The sequence below is a fragment of the Podarcis raffonei genome, chromosome 2 (assembly GCF_027172205.1).
Source record: "Podarcis raffonei isolate rPodRaf1 chromosome 2, rPodRaf1.pri, whole genome shotgun sequence".
Classification (NCBI taxonomy): Eukaryota; Metazoa; Chordata; class Lepidosauria; order Squamata; family Lacertidae; genus Podarcis; species Podarcis raffonei.
Window position 1 is genome coordinate 101,695,602 of NC_070603.1, and position 24,244 is coordinate 101,719,845.

Sequence of the window (24,244 nt, forward strand, 5' to 3'; positions counted from 1 at the left end):
AAATAAGGTGGGGTCTCAAATTACTCCCCCCCCATGTTCTTTAAATTGAATATAGGGGGAATGGACAAGGTTTGTTTGTCGTGTGTGACAGACACAGAACTCTTGGCAATGTAGCACAGTGCTTAAGAATGTTGGTCTGGGACTGGGAAGACAACTCAACCATGGTCTTGGGCCAGTTGCTCTCCCTCTCTCCTTCTAACCACCTTCACAGGATCAGTCGTATGCAGTGACTTGAGCTTCTTTGAGGAGAGGTGGGTTATACACGTCTTAAATAAATAAATCCCACGGGCGCGTCAAAATTGCAGACATGAACAGCAGTGATGCATATGGTGGGTTTGGGACCATGCCCTCCTGACACGGGTGACGCAGCTGCTTAGCTGGTTGGGACTGGGGCACTGGGGGGCAGGGTAGCAGCGAGGCACACAGGGTGCTGTTGTGCCCAGGTCCTGCTCACAGGTGTCCAGGGCTGTCTTTAGCATATGCGGCGCCGGGGTGCAAAAAAACTGCCCAGCACCTCCATTTGGGGGGGGGGCAGGCAAAACTTGTTGAGCTTTGGGGGGGGGATTCAGAGTTGTTGAGCTTTTTTTGGTGGGGACACACAACTCTCTCCCATGCCGCTGCAGGTGGAGACCAATCCCCACAGAGGCTTGCTCATTTGAGCAGCGTGTGTGCGCTGGGCAGGCCTCTCGACGGCCTGCCAATCCCAGGTGTGCAGGAGGGCACAGCCGGCCAGCTGCCTCAGCGCCCGCAGCAGAAACTCCTGCAGCGCTCAGATGGGCTCTGCTCCACTCGGCAGCGGCTGTCAACTGGCTTGGCTCTTCAATCCCTGGACTCCAAATCTTGGCCCCAGACTCTCGGCCTGGCACCCCTGAGAGCCCAGTGCCCGGGTGCCCCACACCCCTAGTGCCTATGGGTAAGCCAGCCCTGCAGGTGCCCCAAGGGCATTGCAGGCCCACCAGGCCCACCAGGCATGAAGAAACGTAATTCCATTTTTTTAAAAAAAGGTGCTTGTGTTTCTTGCTGCTCCTTAGGCCAACGCTCCCACAGAGAGAGAGGGAGAGGGAGAGACAGGGCTGAGCAACATACTGCAATAATTGGGTGGTTTAAAGTGCAGAATGGAACTGGCGGGCCGGGGGAAAGAGAAGACAGCCTGCCCTGGCTCCTGACCTGAGATTTCGCCCCTTCCGCCACATTCTCCAAAAGAAGAATTTTAGGTTCTCCCCTAACATTTTGGGCCACATATTGTGTCTTGGCAGCCCTGCATTTTGGGGCTACTTTACTAGGAGATTCATTTCAAAAATAAAATAAAATAATTAGTCATCTCCACGAAGAGTAATTATATAGCAAGGAACGATACTTTAGCAATACCTGTAATTAAGGAAGAGTTTGGATTTTAATTATAAACTGCCATCTTCCGTGGTTGATAATTCAGCTATGAAACAAACTTTAAACACAAGCAAGGCATTTTCCAAGGTATGGAACAGGCCATCAGCTTTATTTATGATTATAGCTTGTTCCCTTGGTTGTTCTCTTTTTAAAAAACAACAAACCTTTGGGGAAATTCATGCTAAGTTTTTCAAATGCTAGGCTAGAATATATATATTATTAAAGAATGTATGTAATGTATTTTTAAGAATACATTATTCAAAACTGGATGTTCCGCTAATGAGCACGACTCCCTCAGGTCTACTTTTGCTCTTGTTTTATGACATTATAGCACCAGTGGGAATAGTACAACTCCAGCCCAGATTGAATGTTGTTACCTTCTTCAGTGCAAAAAATAAAAATAAAGATATCCAGCCTCAGGTCATAGACCCATTCCCCTTGAACAAGCGGATCCCACATGATAGATCAGTCCTCGTGAAGTGGAATTTAGCATTGTCTTTGGGCAGCTGTGTTTTATTTCAGTGGTGTTGTTACTAGGAATGTCCATTTTGTTTTCTCCCAGTTTCTCATTTTTCAGTTCTTCACATTTCCACCTCAGTTTGAGAGCTATGTCAAAAAACAGAAACTTATTTTAAAACAAACAAACAATTTTAACAAGTGGGACCGGCAGCAAAAGGTTGCAGAGAAGTGTTCCTGTTCAATGTGCCAGCCAAACAGCCATGCCCCTTCAGAGGGTGCACCATTAGAGGGTTTCCCAATTCTGTTTTTCAGTTCTGGCTTCTGGGGTTTGTTTCATTTTGTTTACTTGCCCCCCTCAAGAGTTGTTTGCATTTCTGCAAACATCCCCAAGCATGCTGATACCTCCTGCTCGTTTCTCAGTGGCTCCATTTTGTGTTTGCTACTGGTGTAATTATCCAGTATAGCTAGTTGCATACTGTATATCAGAAGCACAGGCACCTTGTGGATTTGGGGGAGTTAAAATGTGCTGTTAAAGTGTGGATTTGTGGAGAAGGTGGCTTTTCCGAAGGATGCTGAAAAACAGAGGGTGCAAGAGCACGTTTTCCAAATGTAGGACGGTGTCAGGCTTCGAGGACTCAGCTTCCTCCGCCCCTTTGGCCGTAGACAAGCAGGACAAAGCAAAAAGAGTCGCTTACCATTTAAAGAGTCTTTAATGATCACAGCAAAAGAACAAAGCAGCCATTCTCGGAATGGCGGTGTTCCCAGTTAAGGTTTCCACCCACTTTCCCCCTAGTCACTTCCACGCCTTGCAACCTGATCTCGTAACCACCTTACTTTCTGGGCTGCCATCTTATCTGCTCGTCGTGACCTTGGACTGGGCAGATGTAGACTTTCAAGCAAGAAAGAGAGTCAGTTAACTCTCTCTCTCTCCCAGTTCTTCTTCTCCTAGCTTGGTACTCCTCAGCTTGGTTTCTAACAAATGGTGATAAACCACACACACTGGCTTTGCCCAGCTCGAATAACAGGCATGGAGACATAGAAAGAATAGGAAAGTACTAGCCAGTGTTGTTTCCTGGTCTTGCTGCAACCATTTCTCCTGAACATTCATACCCTCCTTAAGACTCGATCCCGGAAATTTGAGAACTACTACAGCAGAACAAAGGTGGTGGTGGTGAGTTGTAAACCATGTCCTTGGGTTTTAAAGGCAAATTGGCCACCAGGCGGCAGACTAGTTCACAATGCTGCTGACCACAGCAGAAATGCCTTAGCTAATTTTTCTGTGGAGTTTCTATTTCCAGAGATGGAGCTGTGCGCCTTTAGTGCCTCAAATGTCAATGGCCTACTAATCCACTTTAAGAAGTATGTGCACATTATTATTTTTGTTTATGTCCCTGGATGACCTTATCAAATCCCACAGCGCTGAGATAAAGCACTGGTTGTATTCAGCCAAGCCCCACACAGAGTAGACCCATTGAAACCAATGCATTTCAGTGGTTCTACTTTAGGGAAAAGACTTGTGTTGACATTTAAGCACTTTCTGCCCAGGTCCTGTTTCCAACGGCCAAATCCCAGCTATGTCCGGGAAATTCCAGACATATGGCAAGATTAGGTGGTAATACTGTATCTAAAACATAATCCAGATAAATTTAAGCACTTTTAAATCTCACAGATTTCAGTGAGAGGTAATTAACATGTTTGCTCTCTCATTGAAACCATTTGGATTGAAATCACTTGGATTGAAAAGTTGCTTTCAATCCTTAATGTGTCCTTAATAACTTAAAAAAATCTCCAGAGAGCATCAGCCTGTCCATCTGCTGATAAGAAAGTCAAGCCAACTGCTCTTAAACAGAGGCTGTTTGTGTTCTCGCTTGCTGGCTGTGATGGTTCCAAAAACTCAAGCAGGAAACTTCCTTGTTCCTCCAGCTGACTTCCAGTCTTCCTGTTGCCTAGTAACCATGTGAGTCCTTTTGTAAACAGAAGTATATCAGACTGTAACAAGCCATCAGCCACACTTTGTTTGTGCAGGCGGTGGGGGGAGAAAGCTTTTGTGACATAACTTTTCTCTTTCACATTAAAATAAAGCCATTCCGTATGAATTTGCACAATAGTCTTAGGGGACAGCCGTTGGTCTTTGGCGATGGCATTGAAATAGTAGGCACAGGAGTGGCCCAAGCCATTTTGCTGCCTGAGGCGAAGGACAAGGCATTCCCCACTCAGTGCACAAAAACTGACTAGGCTGGTAACTGAACCATCCTTAAGCACTGGTGATGGAACAAAGCTCCACCTCCACACCCTAGGGAAGGAATGTAGACTGCATGGCCCACATTTCTAGCCACTTTCTGCTCCTCAGAATTTTCTGCCTGAGGCAGCTACCTAACTTTGCCTCATGGAAGGGCTGGCCCTGAGTGGAAACCTGGTGGAAGGGAGAGAACCTGTGGGACTTGGTTATTGTTATGTACTGAAGTTCTCACCCTGGGCCAGCAGGGGGATACTGCAGATAGTTTTCACTCAGGTCCACATATGCAAATAAGGGATTGCAAGTGACATTCAGTGATTGGATAGTTACAGAAAGTTGCTACTGTTGCGTTGTACTGGAGCTCTATATAAGCAGGCTGGCTGAACCCTTCAGTTCAGTTCTGTTCTGGCCTGTGATTAAACAAGAGCTGTCTGAAGAATCACTGTGTCGTCTGATATGTTCACCCACAATTTAACAGTTATCTCCAGCTATAAACTCTATAAGAAGGACAAGGAAGGATATATCGGAAGTACTCTGTATGTCAAGAAGGAAGGTATTGAGTCCAGCAAGCCAGAGACTCCTCTCAAGGGGCAGACTCCTCCACAGCATCATTGCGGGTGATGATGCTAATTGTCCCCTTGATATAAATCAAAACTGGATCTTTAGGGAGTTTACAGAAGGTTTTTTTCTTCTCTCCCCAGCAAGTCCCCCTGTGCCACATCCCACAGGCCCCCTCCCGCTACTCTCCAGAGAGGCTTATGGGAGCAGGGGAATAGAGGGGATGAGGAAATTTCCTTCAATGAACTTCCTTCATTTGACTTACTATAGGATTTAAATCAAAATCAGAAAGTAATACAAAGAGCTGGTGATAACCAAAAGCAAATTCAGCCACCCTCCAGAAAAGACAGTCAGAAAATAGATGTTGCTTTATGAGTAACGTTTGAAGGGAGAGGGGATAACAGTTCAATAGATTTATATAGGTTGTATAGAGATCTCTGCTACTATTGCTACTATCCTTTGGGTTCACTTGCATAGGGATGGACTGGGCATTCAAACACAGCAATACTTCTAATATATCAGATTATTCTTTGCTATCATTGTTTTCCAACCTCTGACATTTTGCATGAACCGTAACATTTTAAAAATTGATGCCACCCTTTCCTACTAGTTCTCTATCGAGATCTCACCGAACCTCACAGTATTCAAGATTGATGGTGCAGGGACAATTTCTACGACAGAGACCTTCAGATCTGAACACAGGGAAAAGAGGTAAGCAGATATCTGTTTTGTAGTTTTATTTTGTTCAGAAGTGGAGAAAATCCCAATTGTTTTTCATTTAAAATTATTTCCCACACGTGGTTGCTTGTGGGGGGAACAAACACTGCAAGAGCATCTGGAGGAAGGAGGGAAGGAAGGAAGGAAGGAAGGAAGGAAGGAAGACAGACAGACAGCTTTTCCTGTGACATGGGGAAGGGCAGCACAAGTTGTGATTTTTCTTTATCCACATGCTGTTCCATTTTATTATTTGTGCATTATGCATTTTTCTAGACCATACAATGAATCACAGGGCAGTGCATTTGTTGTTGTTGTTTAGTCATTCAGTCGTGTCTGACTCTTCATGACCCCATGGACCAGAGCACTCCAGGCACTCCTGTCTTCCACTGCCTCCCGCAGTTTGGTCAGACTCTTGTTTGTAGCTTTGAGAACACTGTCCAGCCATCTCGTCCTCTGTCGTCCCCTTCTCCTTGTGCCCTCAATCTTTTCCAACATCAGGGTCTTTTCCAGGGAGTCTTCTCTTCTCCTTCCAGTGAGCACTCAGGGCTGATTTCCTTCAGAATGGAGAGGTTTGATCTTCTTGCAGTCCATGGGACTCTCCAGTGTCTCCTCCAGCACCATAATTCAAAAGCATCAATTCTTCGGCGATCAGCCTTCTTTATGGTCCAGCTCTCACTTCTATACATCACTACTGGAAAAACCATAGCTTTAACTCTATGGACCTTTGTTGGCAAGGTGATGTCTCTGCTTTTGAAGATGCTGTCTAGGTTTGCCACCGCCTTTCTCCCAAGGAGCAGGCGTCTTTTACCGTATTTTTCGCCCTATAGGACGCACTTTTTCCCCTCCTATGGGGCGAATACAGGCTTTCGCTGAAGCTTGGAGAGCGAGAGGGGTCGGTGCGCACCGACCCCTCTCGCTCTCCAAGCTTCAGGAAGCTATCAGCAAGCCTGGGGAGCCCACGGGAGTTCCCGCAGGGCTCCCTAGGCTGCGGATAGCAGCCTGCTGTCCGGCGTGCGGGGTGCCCTGAAGCAGAGCGCCCCACGCGCCGGGCAGATATCCGCAGCCTGGGGAGCCCTGCGGCCGCCATCCCGCTATTCCTAGACCTGGTTTGGAGCACGCTTCTCCCCAGCGCCAGCCCCACAAGCTCGGGGGACAGCGGGGAGGCGCAGCGCCACCATACCGCTGTTCCCCGACCTGGTTTGGTTTCCCCGACCTGGTTTTGGGGGGGAAATAAAGGAAAACATTTTTTCATTTATTTCCCCCTAAAAAAACTAGGTGCGTCCTATGGGACGGAGCATCCTATTGGACAAAAAATACGGTAATTTCGTGACTGCTGTCACCATCTGCAGTGATCATGGAGCCTAAGAAAGTAAAATCTCTCACTGCCTCCATTTCTTCCCCGTCTATTTGCCAGGAGGTGATCGGCCCAATGGCCATGATCTTCTTTTTTTTGATGTTGAGCTTCAGACCATAAAATATCATAAAAGCAATAAAGTAACCCTGGCATCAATTAAAACAATTCAAAACATAAAACCATGTCAACTGGGCACAATAACTGTGCTTTGCTTCCACTGGTGGAGGCAGGTGTGCCTCTGAATACCAGTTGCTGGGAACTGGTGAGAGTGGTGAGAGTCCTGTTGAACTCAGGTCCTGCTTGCGGGCTTCTCTTAGGAGCATCTGCTTGGCCACTGTGAGAACAAGATGCTGAACTAGATGGACCCATGGCCTGATCAAGTAGAGGATTCCCAGTGAGAAGAGGTGGTCAGTGGGTAGAAGTCTCTTTTTTTAAAAAAATAAAAATTTAGCAAGTAACTTTTTCCTCAACTCACCACTGATCCTATCATTACAACCAACTCCCACAGCATTCCTTTTTTTTAAAAAAGCTTTTATTTATGCTTTTCAAGTTTATACATTTCATTAGTTTTACAATAACATTTCAGAGAATTGACTTCCTTCCCCCTCTTTCTACAGTTCCTTAAATTAATTTTTTTTAGATCTTCTGCATATCCAAATTCATTTGCTCATTTAATTATCTACTTTAAATATATACTCTTATATATTGCAGAAACTGCAGGTTATTACAGTAATCCTGCCAATGTTTTTATCTGTTTGCAAGTTATCTTTAAATATTCAATAAACCATTTCCATTCTTTTATATAAAAAAGTTTGTTATCTTGATTTCTTATTCTTCCGGCAAGTTTCGCCATTTCTGCATATTCCGTAAGTTTTTGTATCCATTCTTCCTTTGCTGGGACTTCTGCTTCTTTCCACTTTGGGGTGACTAGCATTCTTGCTGCTGTAGTAGCATACATAAATAAATTTCTATACAATTTAGGTAGTTCTGCCCCTATAATTCCCAAAAGAAAGGCTGTTGTTGTTTTTTTTTAAAAAAAAAGTTATTTTGAACCTCCTTTTCAATTCATTGTATATCATAGCATTCCTGTGACTCATAAGGAGTAACATAACAACAGGTGTGTCAAATCATTACATCACCCACTTCCTGACCCTTTCAGTGTGGAAGTTCCACATCATGTGGTCATATCATGTGACATCGCCCCGCAGTTTAGTCAAGGACATAAATCAGGGGGAGTTGGGAAGGAAAACCAAGGGAACAAAAACATTTTGATTTTGATTTTTGCCCAAAGCTTAGAAGAACAGTTGATTCATGTGTATATGCAAAAATAAATTTAAATTAGGCATTTGAAAACGACAGGATGGAAAAAACTAGTATTGCTATTAATAGAGTTCTTGCTTATTGCAGGGTTTGTTTGTTTTCGTTCATAAGCTTAAAAGTCCTTCAGCTTTTAGCTCTGTATCTATCCTTCTGGTGGGATTCAGGATGTGCCTGAATTCAGAGGGGGGCGGAGGGAGTGTGGGATGTCTAATTAATTCTAGCTGCCTCAATGCTGACCTCACCAGCCCTTGCAGGATGCAACAGGGTTATAGCTGTATGTTAATAAGGCTGAACTACATTAATTAGTCATTTCCCTCTACCTGCATATTAATACCGCCTGGTGTTGTTTAAAAATAGAAGGTGTGTCTTTTTTAATCAGAGCATTTCTTACTTGGGTGACTTGGAAATACATGAACATGTCTAGGGAAAGTATGCATAACTCCCCTCTTGCTCCCTCCTTTTTGTCAAGTGGAAGAGAGACTGTTACCCAAATGAGATCTGGAAAGCTCTTCATCATATTCCCAGGGAGACTGCAGAGCTTTCTGCTCAACCAGAGGGAACTTTCTGATCTAATTATTCACTTTCCAATTACAGGCACTCATTGTTTATCATTCTAGTTTTACTCCAGCAGGCTAAAGTGACAATTGAAGCCACCACTTGCTGTACCTTTCAAAGTTGAAACAAAATATTGCGAGAGACAAAATTTCTACTCTGGAGAGTTTTTCAATTAGATGTGATTTAACTAGCTAAGACAGACAAAGAGAAGATAGAGAAATGGTACTATACAGAAGGAGTGGAAAGTTGCCCATGGACATATTCGGCTTTCTGTGTAGGTCATTTATTTAGAGGCTGTTTCTGCTGCATTTCTACAACACAATGCCCATGTTCAAACAGTTGTATCTTGGCTTATCTGGCTTATTATTAGTAAAGAGGATGAGATAATTTCATGGGACCTGATTCAATTATCTGGCCCTATTAGCAGAAGCCTGAGAAGGACTTATGCTAGCACAACTGGGCTCCCCTTGCTTCTCCCAGATGCTTAGAAAGCTGATTTGAGTTTTAACTTGTTTTAGTATTCTAGACTTTTGTAGGTCTAAAATGCACACATACAAAATGTGTATGTAGTTTTGTGATTTTTTTCTTTGTGATAATTTTATTGTTTAATCTCTTTCGTAAACTGTTTTGAGGTTTATTGTACAAACTGTTGGAGGAAAGCAAATACACTTCCTTCTCAAGAGGTCACAGTTTAATGATCTAGCCACTCTGCTTATGCTTGCCGTCTAAATTAACTCTAACCCTAAAAGCTGAGCCATTTTGTCTACTGTTCTCTCCAGATAAGATGTCCTCTATTTCCTCTTTCCACTCATCCTGTAAATCGTTCCTGCATGAATAAAGCCTTTGAATTCCAGAAACTGTAAATGATTATTCCAATCTAATTCACCCAAACTGCAAAGTCTGCTGACACAATCAAGTGGTGTATAAATTTTATGAGTATGAATCTAACATATATAATACCAAACCTCAGCAGATGAAATAGTGGCAGGGAAAACTAATCGGTACCAGCCAACCACAGATGATAGAAGCAGTAATCAGTAACTGAAAAAAACTATGCAAACCATCAAACAAAAGCTCTTAGGTAAAACAGAAAATCTTCCCTTGGCCGCTGAAGAATATTGAATTCGAGATAGTAGGTAGAGTCGCAATCAGGAGAACATTCCTAGGGTAGAGTTACTCAGAAAGCGCCTTTCCTAGTGGCCACTTGCAGCACCTCTGAGTACAAGAACACAGGAAGTTGCCTTATACTGAGTCACACCATTGGTCCATCTCGTTCAGTATTATCTTCACTGACTGGCTACGGCTCTCCAGGTTTTCAGACAGTTACATTACCAGGCCTATCTGGAGATACTAGGGATTGAGCCTGGGACCTTCTGAATGAAATACAGCTGTTATGCCACTAAGTCATGGTCCTTTCCAAAGCAAAGGCAGGGACATAGGATGGTGGACCTTAAGCTGTTTGGCAGGTTTATATGGGAAGAAGCCTTCTGAGCACCTGGCACCAATTTTTATTATTTTTATTTCTTTCCTGCCCTTCACCATAAGGTCCCAGGGTGAGTTACAACAATGCAACAAGCAATTATGAAAAGTGGTAAAACCTTTAAAATTATAACATCCAATGAAAACTTACCACCCTGAATGGAACAATATAAATTCATCAAAAGAGGTGGATCCCACAAAAACAAAGACCTTAAGAGTCTTCTGGCACCTTAAAGACCAACAAGCTTATTATGGCATGAACTTTCACGCAACACAGTCCATTTCATCAACTGCACGACTTCTGATCCTAAATTGGCAGGACAGACACATGGAGGGGGGAGGGGAAGAGCAGAGAATGCAGAAAATTGAGGCCAGAGGAAATGAAATGTAAAAAGAGCAGAAAGTGACAGCTACCTGAAAGCAAAATAGTTACAGTAACCAATTAACAGCGCAGCAGAGTGGCCAATTAACATGGTAGTGTTGGTGCTAATGCAAACAGCCTGGCATTAGTAAACTAATTAGCACATGTAGTGTGATTAAAACAAAACAAAACAGCACAGCAGCAATCTTGATGTAACCCACAGGTGACATAATTGAATTGCTTGATAAAGGTCAGTTACAGAGTGTCCTAGAAGATTGATAGGTGTTCCTATTACTTTCTGGATATCCCCATTTCTGATGTCAACGGATGGTGTTGGGTTATTTGGGCTGGGGGGGAGAGCAGGATATCACTGTGGTAGATAAATATATAATTTGCCTACAGCTATTCAGTAAAGGTGACTGTGGCTGATCCGGAAGGTCTCTCTGCGACTGGATATATCAACGTGTTTCTTGTGGAAGTGAAGCACAGTGGGGACGTCTTTCTTAATTGCACGTAAGCATCCAAGGTAGTGCTTGGTTCTATAGGGTGTGTATCTTGTGCTTGTGTATAATTGATAGACTTTTTAAGAGACCCTTGATGGTGGAATAAAGTCTCTAGAGCTTCCTGTAGGAACATAGTAGGACTGTGGGGCTGGGCTTGGAATGTAGGAACAGCTATCCATTTTCTGCTGTCTCACCTGTAGGAACAGGTCTCATTTCCCCCACCCCACCCTAGTCCCAGTATGGCCTCTGCTAGTCCAAAAGGTTTTGCAGATTTCTGAGATGTTACTAAAACTACTACAGCCAAACTAGGGATAATAGTGGGGAAGATTTTATTATTATTATTACAGTTTCATTATGCTGCTTTCAAGATTGTTTAAAAAGGATAATGCACACAGGCACACACAGCTATCTTCCCTTCACAGCCATGGAAATATAAGTTCCTTATTGTCATGTGTGGAAAACCATATCACATTTCTGCTTGGGAGAAGAGATTGTCTGAAACTCTGAAATAATAAGAATAATTTTAATTTTTTTGTACCGCACCCATCTTTCTCTCTCTCTCTCTCTCTCTCTCTCTCTCTCTCTCTCTCTCTCTCACACACACACACACACACACACACACACACGCACACAACAAAAATCCTTCAGTTATTGATCTGTCCCCACCTAAGCTCCTTAAATAAGTGAAGTGGTACCTGAGAGTAGGAACTATAGGCCTGAGAGTCCTCTATTTCATCCTTATCTTCCCACCGTCAATATGGGAATTATAAAGCTGCCACATCTTGGATAATTACTGTCATATCCACACTTGCTAAAGTGAAGACTGAGACTGTGCTGGCTCAGTTAAAAAGATAAGATCTGCTGCTGAGCTGCACATTGCAACTACTGTTTATAAGCTGTGTTGCCTTTCTAGTTTTTTCAGTATTGGGAAAGGCAGATTGACTCCTAGGACAGAAGACTCAGTTTCAATGGCTCTGGTGGACATTACTTTGGATGAAGAAATTCCCATTGGGATGACAGCTGGCAAGTGCCATGCTGTGGGAGAAGATCCAATGGATCCTATCACCTTCGTTCTCGATCCAAGCAATCCTTACTTCATGATTGACAAAGGTAAGCCATGACGGATGTGAATCCTGGCAAAACCCCACCCCTACCCTAAATCCTTTGTTTTTTATTACAACCACAGGAGAAGAGGATAGCTCACTGTCAGTCTACATATTTCTCCTGGGACAGATGTTTTAGACTACAATTCCCATCAGCCCAAGCCTACTGTGCTGGCTAAGACTGATGGGAACTGTAGTCCAAAATATCTGGAGGGCACGAGACTGGCAAAATCTAGCTTATGTGAAAAACAAAGGTAGCCAAGGTGTGTGGTGCATAAAGTGGAGAGGGATACCATTATTTCAGTGGGCAATGGCTTTAAGAGGACCAACCAAAATGTTGCAAAATATGAACTTTGTATCTTCTACAAGGGGCAGCATAGCGCATGGAATATGCAAAGAGGCGCTTGGGATGTTACAGGGCAGGCACCAGGCACCAGCATCATACCTTAGGCAGCTGCTGATACCCCAGTTGGAGGCCCACTGCCTATCCCTGGAGCCTCCTAGTCCTGTTTCTGCTCTACTTCCTCTAATACCAGGTCAGACCATCATTCTACGGTAGCTAAATATTGTCGTCAACACTGAACGGCAGCTGCATTACAGGGCTTCAGGTAGGACTTTTTCGAGCCTTAACCTGAGGCCTTTGGAATGCCAAGGATGTGTTGTACCATGGAGCTATGGTCTTTTACCATTGCTGGTGCCCATTTGCTTTCAGGCTTCTCTAGACATCTGGTTGGCCACGTTAAGAACAGGATGCTAGATTAGGTGGGCTTTGGGCTTGACACAGCAGGGCTCCCCTAATGTGCTTATAAGTTAAAATAGGAGTTTCTGAAAACTTAATGAATTCCAGAATAGAATACACCAAGGAAATGTTAACTGGAAGAGAATTCTGCAACTGTGGGGCCACCACCAAGAAGGCTCCGCTCATGTGTTCATTAACGTAACCAATTTCAGTAGGGGGCACACAAGCAGAACATCAGGTGGAGGTCTTCGATTATGGGCAGGTTCATGGTTTAGTAAGCATTACTAAATGTTCCAGGCCAGGCCACAGATCACCATCCTAACAACTATTTTGCAGCTCGTGGTACTCTAATAATTTCATCTAGACTGGACATGGAAGAGGCTGGATTTATCAGTGCTCAGTCATTCACCGTTGTGGCTTGCAGCAGTACCCGGAGGTGTGCAGGCATTCCTGTGATAGTGAATGTACATGGAATCAATGACAACGTGCCATTCTGTCATCAGTACGTATACAGGTGAGCTAGTGAGTCAAGAAATGGCAGCAAATGGTTAGCTATGTTTTTCTCATAATATCTTTTCCTTCACATAGATGTTCAAAAAATATAAAGAAACTCATTGACAACAATCGAACAAATGGGACAAAGAAATATCCCATGCCATTGGAGCAAATGGAGCCTTGCCCCACCATGTTCAGTCTGCCCCCAGGCAGTCCCCACCTGCCTGCCTTCTTTCTGAGAAGCAGTCCAGTTGGTGGCACTGCCTGTCAGGTTCCATTTCCTTAGCCTCAGGCTGCAAATGCACATTTTTCTTCTAGAACCAGTGGGGACTAAATTCTTGCTTTGTCCTACCTAGTTCACACACAGTCTAGACCGGGCATAGGCAAACTCCGGTCCTCCAGATGTTTGGGACTACAATTCCCATCATCCCTAGCTAATAGGACCAGTGGTCAGGGATGATGGGAATTGTAGTCCCAAACATCTGGAGGACCGGAGTTTGCCTTTGCCTGGTCTAGACTGATTGCACGCACACCCCCCCCCCTCTGAAAAGCACTTGTCAAGCTAGTTCTGAAAATACAGTGGTACCTCTGGATATGAACGGGATCCATTCCAAAGCCCTGTTCACATCTAGAAGCAAATGTAACTAGTGACGGCACATCTGCGCACGCGTGCGTCGCTTTTTGCCGCTTCTGTGCATGCATGTGATGTCATTTTGAGCGTCTGCGCATGCGCGAGCAGCGAAACCGGAAGTATCGCACTCTGTTACTTCTGGGTTGCCGCGGAGCTCAACTCGAACGCGCTCAACCTGAAGTGCATTCAACCCGAGGTATGACTGTAAAAGCTCATTGCAGATTGATGCTGTATTACCCCACAGTGAGCCTATTTGAAAACAGATGCATGCTGTCTCAGCAGTTGGTGTATGGGTGTATGTCTATACCTGACCAATGATGACGTGGGTGGGCATATACCATGATAGCAAGGGCAAGGTTTTGAAATGCATAATCTAATCAAGGGGAAGGTTTGCAAGTAAGTATCAAGTAACCGCGCCCACCTTGTTGAGGATGTGTGTTGAGAGAAACTGATTTTTCGCTCTGCAAAATGGGAAGTGTGTAGGCAGCCTCAGTGTCACCCTTGTAAAATTCAGCAGGCAGGAGGATAGGGACAAAACTAGAATTGCTCACCTCTGTCTGTCTCTGTCTCTGGCACCACCTACTGTTGCTCTTCTTACCCACCCTACAAGTCCCAATGGGCACCAGCCACAACTGGCCAGCACATAAAGTAGTACCTTGGGTTAAGAACTTAATTCGTTCTGGAGGTCCGTTCTTAACCTGAAACTGTTCTTAACCTGAGGTACCACTTTAGCTAATGGAGCCTCCCACTGCCACTGTGTTGCAATTTCTGTGTGTGCAATTTCTGTTCTCATCCTGAAGCAATGTTCTTAACCCAAGGTACTATTTCTGAGTTAGCGGAGTCTGTAACCTGAAGCATCTGTAACCCGAGGTACCACTGTATTGTTTTAAGGAGACTTCAACCCACTTCCCTTTATTCTGAAAATTTGTGAGTAGCACTGTAGCACTTAAGAGAGAGGGAAATCTTATTGGAATTCCCCTAAAAATGTGAGGGAAAAGTAGTCAAGTTAATTTTTTTATTTCTATTGAATTGACTCTTATAAATATGTTTAAAAGAAGCATTCATGACAGTGCAGTTATAGGACTATAAAATAGGGTTCCATTATACTCCTGCCATGGTTGCACTTGAACTACTGGGTATAAAAAAATTCAGATGGATTATAGTCAGTATAAATCGCAGTGTGCCTTGCGAAGTTACACATCCAGATTCTCCCAGTCTGAGCACCTCGTGGAACGTTATCTTAAAATGATAGGCGCGATCATTAACGGCTTCTGATTTGATGGACATTTAGAGAAGAAAACTGAGGTCGCTGGTACAAGCATGTCACATTTTGATGACTTCCTTTTAATCAGATATACCAGCAGAGAAGTTATTGCAATTAATACAGTGGTTGCTAATGTCAGATGTCACGATACGGACAATCCCCCCGATGAACTCCATTATGAACCCAACAGTGGCCCGGTTGGTGCTGGAAAGCTGTTTGAACAAGTTCCAGGTGCTAAAAATGCCATTCGGGTGAGTAAATGAAGATGTGGGAGAAGATAAGCCAAGGGCACAGGAGCTGAACAAGGGAGGATCCATCATAGCTCAGTGGCAGATTACCTGCTTCGCATGCAGAACATCCCAGGTTTGATCCCTGGTGTGTCTAGGTGAAAGAAGCCCATGGCAGGTCTGAAACTCTAGTCAGCCAGTCTGAACAGAATAAACCTTATTGGGTTAGAGGGACAATTAGTTTGACCTGATCTAAGGGAGCTCATGTATGCTAATAGACCTCCCAGGACAGTTGGGGAAAAGATTCCTTTAGTAAAATGCACAAACTTTAGTCTGGCAATGGTGGGGTTCTCCCCCCCTTTTTTGCAGCAGAATCAAGCCAATTTCTGGTCTTAGCTTACTATTTTTGAATATTTTGTTTTTAACAGTTTTTATTGGTAATTTTATTCTTTTTGTAAACCAGTTTGAAGTTTTATTACAATTTAGCATTATATAAATGTAATATTATAATAATATAATATAATATAATATAATATAATATAATATAATATAATATAATATAATATAATATAATATAATATGATATAATATAATATAAGCATATTTTTTTAAGACGACATCTGAAGGCAGACCAGTATTGGAAAGTTTTTAACATTTAATGTTTTATTATGTTTTTATATTCTGCTGGAAGCCACCCAGAGTGTCTGGGGAAACCCAGCCAAGTGGGCAGGGTATAAATAATAAAATTATTATTATTTGTTATGCAGCAACAAGCCTGGGTTTGCCACTGAGTGGCAAGTGGGAGCTAACGCCATTCCTGGCTGTCCATCACTGCCCGATAATATGCATAGTTTGAGCCACTCTGGCCTTCTTTTGGAGAAAGGGTGTTGTGTAAGAATAAGATGATGATGATGATATTTGCATTCACCTTTTTATTTTTAAGCAAACTGGCCTGTAATTTCCAAGATCCCCCATGTTCCCCACCACCACCACGCTTTTTAAATAGCATTTCCTTGCCATTTTCTAGTTGTCAGGTATGGAAGCTGATCTTAGGGACAAATACATACTTTTGTTACTGGATCAGCAATTTCACATGAGTTCTCTGGGAACTCTCAGGTGGATGCCATCATGCCATCTGGACCTGGTGGTTTAGACCCTGCATTCCAATCAAATGATTCTCAAGGCAGTTTACAAGTAACAGCTTGTAATGATAACACAAACTCCCAAGCTCCCAAGATTCATACACGCATACACAGACAACCCAGCAGCCTTTCATCCTCCAGGTGATGGGTAGGACCAGCACATACATCTTTTCAGTTCTGCATTCCTATGGAAACTGGAGCCAAGTGTTCTTTCTAGCAGGGTGCACCAAATCGCAGTCCTCCAAGTGTGAAATTGCCCCTGGTTGAGTCTTATCCATAGCTGCATCTGCATTTCTAACAGGAAAAGTGAGATACATTTAACTGTTAATTTGAAATATGAACGAGCTTCAATCTGCCTTTGATATTATGCTGCATGGTTTAATTGTTCACTCTTGCTGTGTTGGAAGGTAACACAATATTTGGATTATGAAGACCCACGGAATCTTGCAGTTGGCAGCACCCATGAAATGACTCTCTCTGTTTTTGATGGTGCAAATCCGTCACACACAGGTGAGGATTTTAGTAAGAATCCAAGTGTTTCTTAGCATGCCATGCCTTTTGCTCTTCTGACCATGTCCTCCTTTGAGATTCTTGTGTGGGGAATCCATCTTTTCTCTATGTCTCCCCCCCCCCAACTTGCCCCAACTTTAGGTTTGGAACCTTTGTTGTTGTTGTTTAGTCGTGTCTGACTCTTCGTGACCCCATGGACCAGAGCACGCCAGGCACTCCTGTCTTCCACTGCCTCCCACAGTTTGGTCAAAACCATGTTAGTAGCTTTGAGAACACTGTCCAACCATCTCGTCCTCTGTCGTCCCCTTCTCCTTGTGCCCTCCATCTTTCCCAACATCAGGGTCTTTTCCAGGGAGTCTTCTCTTCTCATGAGGTGGGCAAAGTATTGGAGTCTCAGCTTCAGGATTTGTCCTTCCAGTGAGCACTCAGGGCTGATTTCCTTCAGAATGGAGAGGTTTGATCTTCTTGCTGTCCATGGGACTCTCAAGAGTCTCCTCCAGCACCATAATTCAAAAGCATCAATTCTTTGGCGATCAGCCTTCTTTATGGTCCAGCTCTCACTTCCATACATCACTACTTGGAAAACCATAGCTTTAACTATACAGACCTTTGTCAGCAAGGTGATGTCTCTGCTTTTTAAGATGCTGTCCAGGTTTGTCATTGCTTTTCTCCCAAGAAGCAGGCGTCTTTTAATTTTGTGACTGCTGTCACCATCTGCAGTGATCATGGAGCCCAAGAAAGTAAAATCTCTCACTAGGACCATGAAATAGTAAGTGGCACTTTTGAGGACCACTCTGCCTTGATTCTGGGAATAAATTACTGGCCATAGCTTGATATTTATTTATCATTACACCTGGATCCCATATTTTATCCAAGGAGCTCAAAGTGGTATACATAGTTCTCCCTTCTCCATGTTACTCTTGCAACAACCCTTTGCAGCACAGTGATTGGTTCATGGTCTCCCAGCGAGTTTCGTGCTCCAGTTTGGATTGAATTATGGTATCCCAAGTCCTAGTCCAGCACTCTAACCAACACACTGGCTCCCTCTGACACAACGAAGACCTGGGCCTCTTGTTTCAATTTACTCTCCTGTTGGTTGTTTTCCTATTTGCTGTCAGCTGGGTGAATTCTCAGGTTAATACTTGGAAAATGCTGGTCTGCTTGTTCTTTTATTAGTAACTGCTACGATAATTGTGGAAGTCTTACCTGTCAATGAATTTGGGCCGGCATTTAGTGAAGCAGATTATGCGTTTGTTGTTCCTGAAACAGCTGGAGGTACGTCACAATCTTTGATTGTTCCTTTTTAAAATTAAGTAAAATATATTAAGCGCTTTGCCTTATAAAAAAAGCTCAGAGAAGCATAGAATGATAATACTTTTTAAAAAAAAATTCAAAGACACAACGAATAAAGCAAAACTTAAGCATAGCACGAGAGCTGCTGTACTAAACTTGAACCAAAAGCTCAAAATTAAGAGAAATTAAGTCATAACATGGCAATGATCATTATACTGTGATAATTGTAACACTGTAATTATAAAAATTGCAGTTCTTTGTGTTAGCGTGTATGGTTTATTTTATTATTATCTATTTCTTAAAAATTATACTCTTATTGTTTCTTGCTTATTATTAGTCGCCTTTGGAACATAAAATTATATTGAAGGCATGGAATAGAAATTATGGGAAGGAAGGAAGGAAAGAAAGAAGGAAGGAAGGAAGGTTGTCACCTGCTCATAATTATCCATAATTATTCACACTTTTACTGGCCTTGACTTGAAATTTGAACTGGATACCGTTGTCATTAGGCATAGGAAGGCGTCCTATTTCTCCAGCTAGCCCACCAATATTGTCAACTTTGACTGAAAGCTCTCCAAGGTCTCAGACAAAGGTCTTTTCTTTCACCAGCTACTAAATTGAGATGTGGGGGATCAAACATAGAGCCTTTTGTTTGCAGAGTTTGTGACCTGTGTACCACTGAGCTATAGCAATGGGCATTGACTTGAATCAGTTGAGGGAGGGTGGAAATAAGGTAGGTGAAAATAAAAAAATACAGGAACATCACGATGCTATAACTTCCTTTATAGCAGTGCCCATAAAAAGGCCAAAAGAACGAGCTGCATTTATTTATTTTTTGCATTAGTACAAAATTGCCTTGTATGGGGTCTTGGTAACTATATAATTTGAACACAATACAGCAATCTGAAATATTTAAAGTAATTTTCTCTGATGAAGTTTGACATATACACGGATCCATTGCTGACAGCAAAAGAAAAAGGCACACACACATATGAAATTAGTTTCCTTTTAACCACCACCTCCCCATCTTGTTTAAAAAGATCTGAAACAGCTTCACGATAAACAGAAAAGCTCAATCACATTGTGCCGGAAGCCACGAGGGAAATGCAATTCGCTTACCGTAGTTTTTCAAGGAGAAAAGTTGGCAGCCTTTCAGGAGCCTTCATAATGGCTCTATTTTAAACTCGAGCTTGAGAAGTGCTCAGGTTAGCTTTTTATGCTTTATTGAAAGGTTAATTTCATACCCACGTAAAAGTATCGGCTTTCTATTATGTTTAACAGAGTTACAATGTGGAAATGAGAGAAACTCTTAGTACAGTGGTACCTCGGGCTAAGAACTTAATTCATTCCGGAGGTCCGTTCTTAACCTGAAACTGTTCTTAACCTGAAGCACCACTTTAGCTAATGGGGCCTCCTGCTGCCGCCACGCCGCAGGCAGCATCCTGAGGTAAAGTTCTTAACCCAAGGTACTATTTCTGGGTTAGCGGAGTCTGTAACCTGAAGCATCTGTAACCCGAGGTACCACCGTATGTACTTGTGTAATATATGCTGCATTTTTAACCCGCTGTTGTGTTTTTTTGAGGGGAAGGGCTCAGTGGGAGAGCACCTGCTTGGCATGCAGAAGAGTAATTCACCATCATCTCCAGGTAGAATGGGAAGAGGCCTCTGACTGAAGCCATGGACAGCTGCTGACAGTCAGTGTGTATACAGTACTCAATTAGGTGGACCCAGTGGCCTGATTCGGTATACAGTGGTACCTCGGGTTACATACGCTTCAGGTTACATACGCTTCAGGTTACAGACTCCGCTAACCCAGAAATAGTGCTTCAGGTTAAGAACTTTGCTTCAGGATGAGAACAGAAATTGTGCTCCGGCTGTGCGGCAGCAGTAGGAGGCCCCATTAGCTAAAGTGGTACCTCAGGTTAAGAGCAGTTTCAGGTTAAGAACGGACCTCCAGAACGAATTAAGTACTTAACCCGAGGTACCACTGTAAGGCATATTCCTATGCTACACGCTTTGTTAGCAGAACCAAGGCCCAGTAGTGGACACCTTTTGTCTGACTGCAAAGGTTTCAGCTCAGGCTTCGTAGACATAAAAGGTAGTGGAAACATTTCTTTTTTCCTCCTCTTCTCCTTTGCCCACCCGTCACCCTTAAGTCCTGGTTCAGTTTACAATTAAAACACAATATTATAGGCAGTTTCAAACAACTTACTATTCTAGAAATTAGGTGGGTACTGAGGTGCACCTCTTTGACCTGGCTTTTTATGCTTGAGGTGTGTATTTGCCGAAAGCTATATAATAATAATAATAATAATAATAATAATAATAATAATAATAATTTATTTATTTATACCCCACCCATCTGGCTGGGCTTCCCCAGCCACTCTGGGCAGCTTCCAGTAAAATATTAAAATACAATAATTCACCACTTCCTGGTTCCCTGTAACTTCGCTTCTTGCAGTGAGGGAACTGCCAGAAGGCCCTCGGCGCTGGATCTCAGTGGCCAGTCTGAGCGATGGTATACTGGGCCGAGGCTGTTTAGGGCTTTAAAGGTCAGCACCAACACTTTGAATTGTGCCTGGAAACATACTGGGAATTGTGCCCTTCACACATATGTAATGAAGGTGCCAGATGCATCTCTGTGGCGAATGAGTTCCACAACTTGGGGATTACTACAGAGAATACCCTCTCCCAGAGCTTCTGAGGCTAGTGGAACAACCAAAATGGCCCCCTCTGCTGATCTTAACACCTTAAAAATGAAGGAGGTGATCTTTTAAGTGTTGGGGGCCTAAGACATTTAGGAGTTGGAGCACTAATGTGAACCCTTGAATTGGGGCTGGAAATGAACTGCCAACTGGGGCAGCTGTTTTAAAACAGTTCACTAATAAACAGAACCACGTTAGCTAGTCACTACTTGGCGTCTGCTTGCTGTGTTTACATGAACACCAGGCACGCTATTTCAGAAATCCCAAACGGTTTCAGGCTGGACTCATGTGGGTCTCGCCTATGGATCTCAGATTTTAATTGGTCAGCATCTCCTCCTGCCGTTGGTCTGGGCTTCTTTCAGCCTTATTATGTTCCATCGCTCTGAACATTTAAAATGACACCGCGGGAAAAGGACAACGGTGGCAGCAACTTACTGAGATCTGATGCAGATGCTGCAAAAAGGTGGAGACCTATGTATGTGTTATGTACTGAATTTCTCACCCTGGGCCAGCAGGGGGATACTGTAGATAGTTATGCAAATGAAGGATCAAAAGTGAAGTTCAGTGATTGGATAGTTTGTATGCAAATGAAGGATTGAAAGTGACGTTCAGTGATTGGATAGTTTTAAAAAATGGCAACAGTTACATTGTTCTGGAGCTCTATATAAGCAGGCTGACTGAGCTCCTCAGTTTAGTTCTGTTCCAGCTTACAAATAAAGAGCTGCTTTGGAAGAATCACTGTGTCGTCTGATATGTTCGCCCACAACTTAACAGTATGGGAGGTAGGATAGAAACCAGGGGCTGATACAAAACATTTTGCAGCTTGAAAGACAAGCTGGAATTCCTCCCCATTCCATGTACGAAAGCTGTTTCGGCTGACAACTGAATCGTACTTTAGCACTGCAGATGGGATAGCATCCTCCATGGCACCTGAGGAAGCAGAGCAGTTTAGGGAGGCCAGGACAGGTGACAAAGCATACGCAAATGTGTCCTTCAACAGAGGGTTTAGGAGGAAGAGCCTGAGAGCTGCTGGTCTGATGGTATGGCCAGAGCCAAATGCAACAGCCAAGGGTGGGGGGACAACTTAAGTCCATCTTTTACCCAAGCAATTGAATCTGAACCCACAGTTGCTTAATCCGACCTCAATTCCTGTTAGGGAATACAAATATTATCCTGGAAGTCCTTGTTTTGTGACATTTTAGGGCTATTTATTAAGCAGTACACTATATGCGGCCTAGGACCCACGTACCTACAGGACCGCCTCTCCTGGTATGCCCTGCGGAGGACCTTAAGGTCCACATTTTGGAGGTCCCAAGTCGCAAGGTCATTAGATTGGTCTCAACTAGGGCCAGGGCCTTTTCAGTACTGGCCCCGACTTGGTGGAACCCTCTGTCACAAGAGACTAGGGCCCTGTGGGACTTGACATCTTTCCGCAGGGCCTTGACATCTTTCCACCTGGCCTTTGGTTTGGACTCAGTCTGGCCCTTATGTTTCCCTCCCCTTACGGTCTTGATTTATCGGCTACTTTAAAATGAGGCTGCATTCTAAATTCCATTTTAACCTGTATTTTAAATTGGTTTTCTCTCTCTCTCTTTCCCCCCTATTATGTTTTTACTGTGATTTTATTGGTGTTAGCCGCCCTGAGCCCGGCTCTGGCTGTGGAGGGCGGGGTATAAATAAGTTGTTATTATTATTATTATTATTATTATTATTATTAATTATTATTATTATTATTAAAATTAACAGCACTGATGTGTGCAAGAGGTACAGCTGATCTCCATATTTAGCAACACATGGATCCTTCCTCTTTGCCCACCACTCACCTTTGAGTTCTCTCCTTTGCCTGTAAACAAAATGCCACGCAACTAGTTCGGGGGAAGATGCACCCCTAGAGTCTTTTGTAGAGAAAAGAAATCCAATTGGAGAAGAATTTAATGGTCAATTACGCCGCAGTCTCATCCCAACAGCGATAAATGCAGCTTATGCCTTGTACTCATTGTGAGGTAATTAAGGAGCTCCTGTTTGTGTCATTTTTGCCCTGTTATATGGCTAAATAAGAAGGGATTGCTAATAAGCCTTACAAAGGCAGCACAGTAATAGGCTCATTTTCTGAGCGCTCGGCTTTCACTGTTGAAAAAGGAGAGGGCTCCACTTAGTCACTACTACATTAATTCCAGGTAAATGAAATCGAGTCTGAAAATTAGCACTTGTAAAACACCACTGTCTTCTTACAGCTCACTATAAAGTTGGACAAGTAACTGCCACAGATGAAGACTACCCATCAGACTGTGTGACCTATAGAATAGGCCATGGAGGCATTTTTTACCCCGTTGAGATATTCTGGTTGGATCCAGTGTCTGGAGTGATAGAACTGATAACAGAACCAGACTACGAATCTGTCCAGCAGTACAAGCTGATCATTGAAGCTGTTGACTGTGATCTGTTTCATCCCAGAACTGCTAGTACTGTAGTAAGTCTGAGTTAACCATTTTTCTTATGAACATTATCCAGCCAGTTCTTTTAACTTTCCTTTCTATAGTAGCTGAATTATGGGCAATCGGTCCACTAGAATGGGAAAATCAAAGGCAGGCGGGTGTCATGCAAACCGTATTATTTCATAGGGTACCATTGTAAAGAAACTCTTGTGCCTTTGCCACACCATTTTATTCTTTTTTTTTTAAATGATATTTATTAAGATTTTCCACCAAAAGAGAAAAAACAAAAAAAGTTTAAAAACACATAAAGTTCACAATCCTTATTTTCTATAACATATTTCCCTGACTTCCCCACACCTCTCCCTCTTGTATTCCAGTTCAGATTGTTGGTTCAACAAGTTCTTATCCCTATTTTTAAACCTTTTTATATTTAGTTCTTTTTTTAAAAAAAACCAATTTTGCCTTATAGACTTCATATTTATACATCATTGCTTATTCTTTAAACCTTTTTCTAAAGTCGGCCTAAATTCCCTTCCACGATTTCCCCAATTTTCATACAAATATCCAAACAAAATAAAAAACAGAACAGGTTAGATTATACACCCTTTGGATTCCCAAACTCCACCCCCCCTTTCCCGGTTTCAATCCCCAACGTCCATCAGTCCATCTACTATCAGCCTGGAGATCTCACGTCCGAGGCTCTTAATTCTCTCTCAGTTCCTCTCTGCCGGTTTTTTTTATAGTCCTTGATATTAAACACCAAATCTCGGAG

General features: G+C 43.1%; 1 protein-coding gene across 1 annotated transcript in view; it reads left to right on the top strand.

The window, feature by feature from the left end:
* Positions 1 to 853: 853 nt before the first annotated feature.
* The window catches only part of LOC128408502 (cadherin-related family member 3-like), a 47,068-nt gene continuing 23,677 nt past the window's right edge, over positions 854 to 24,244 (top strand). The window contains exons 1-9 of the mRNA XM_053378316.1: positions 854 to 913; positions 5,250 to 5,350; positions 10,828 to 10,938; positions 11,842 to 12,038; positions 13,107 to 13,284; positions 15,249 to 15,411; positions 16,937 to 17,039; positions 18,216 to 18,314; positions 23,272 to 23,507. Coding sequence (XP_053234291.1) covers positions 11,897 to 12,038; positions 13,107 to 13,284; positions 15,249 to 15,411; positions 16,937 to 17,039; positions 18,216 to 18,314; positions 23,272 to 23,507 — 921 coding nt within the window. The 5' untranslated portion in view covers positions 854 to 913; positions 5,250 to 5,350; positions 10,828 to 10,938; positions 11,842 to 11,896. The remainder of the gene's footprint in view (positions 914 to 5,249; positions 5,351 to 10,827; positions 10,939 to 11,841; positions 12,039 to 13,106; positions 13,285 to 15,248; positions 15,412 to 16,936; positions 17,040 to 18,215; positions 18,315 to 23,271; positions 23,508 to 24,244) is intronic.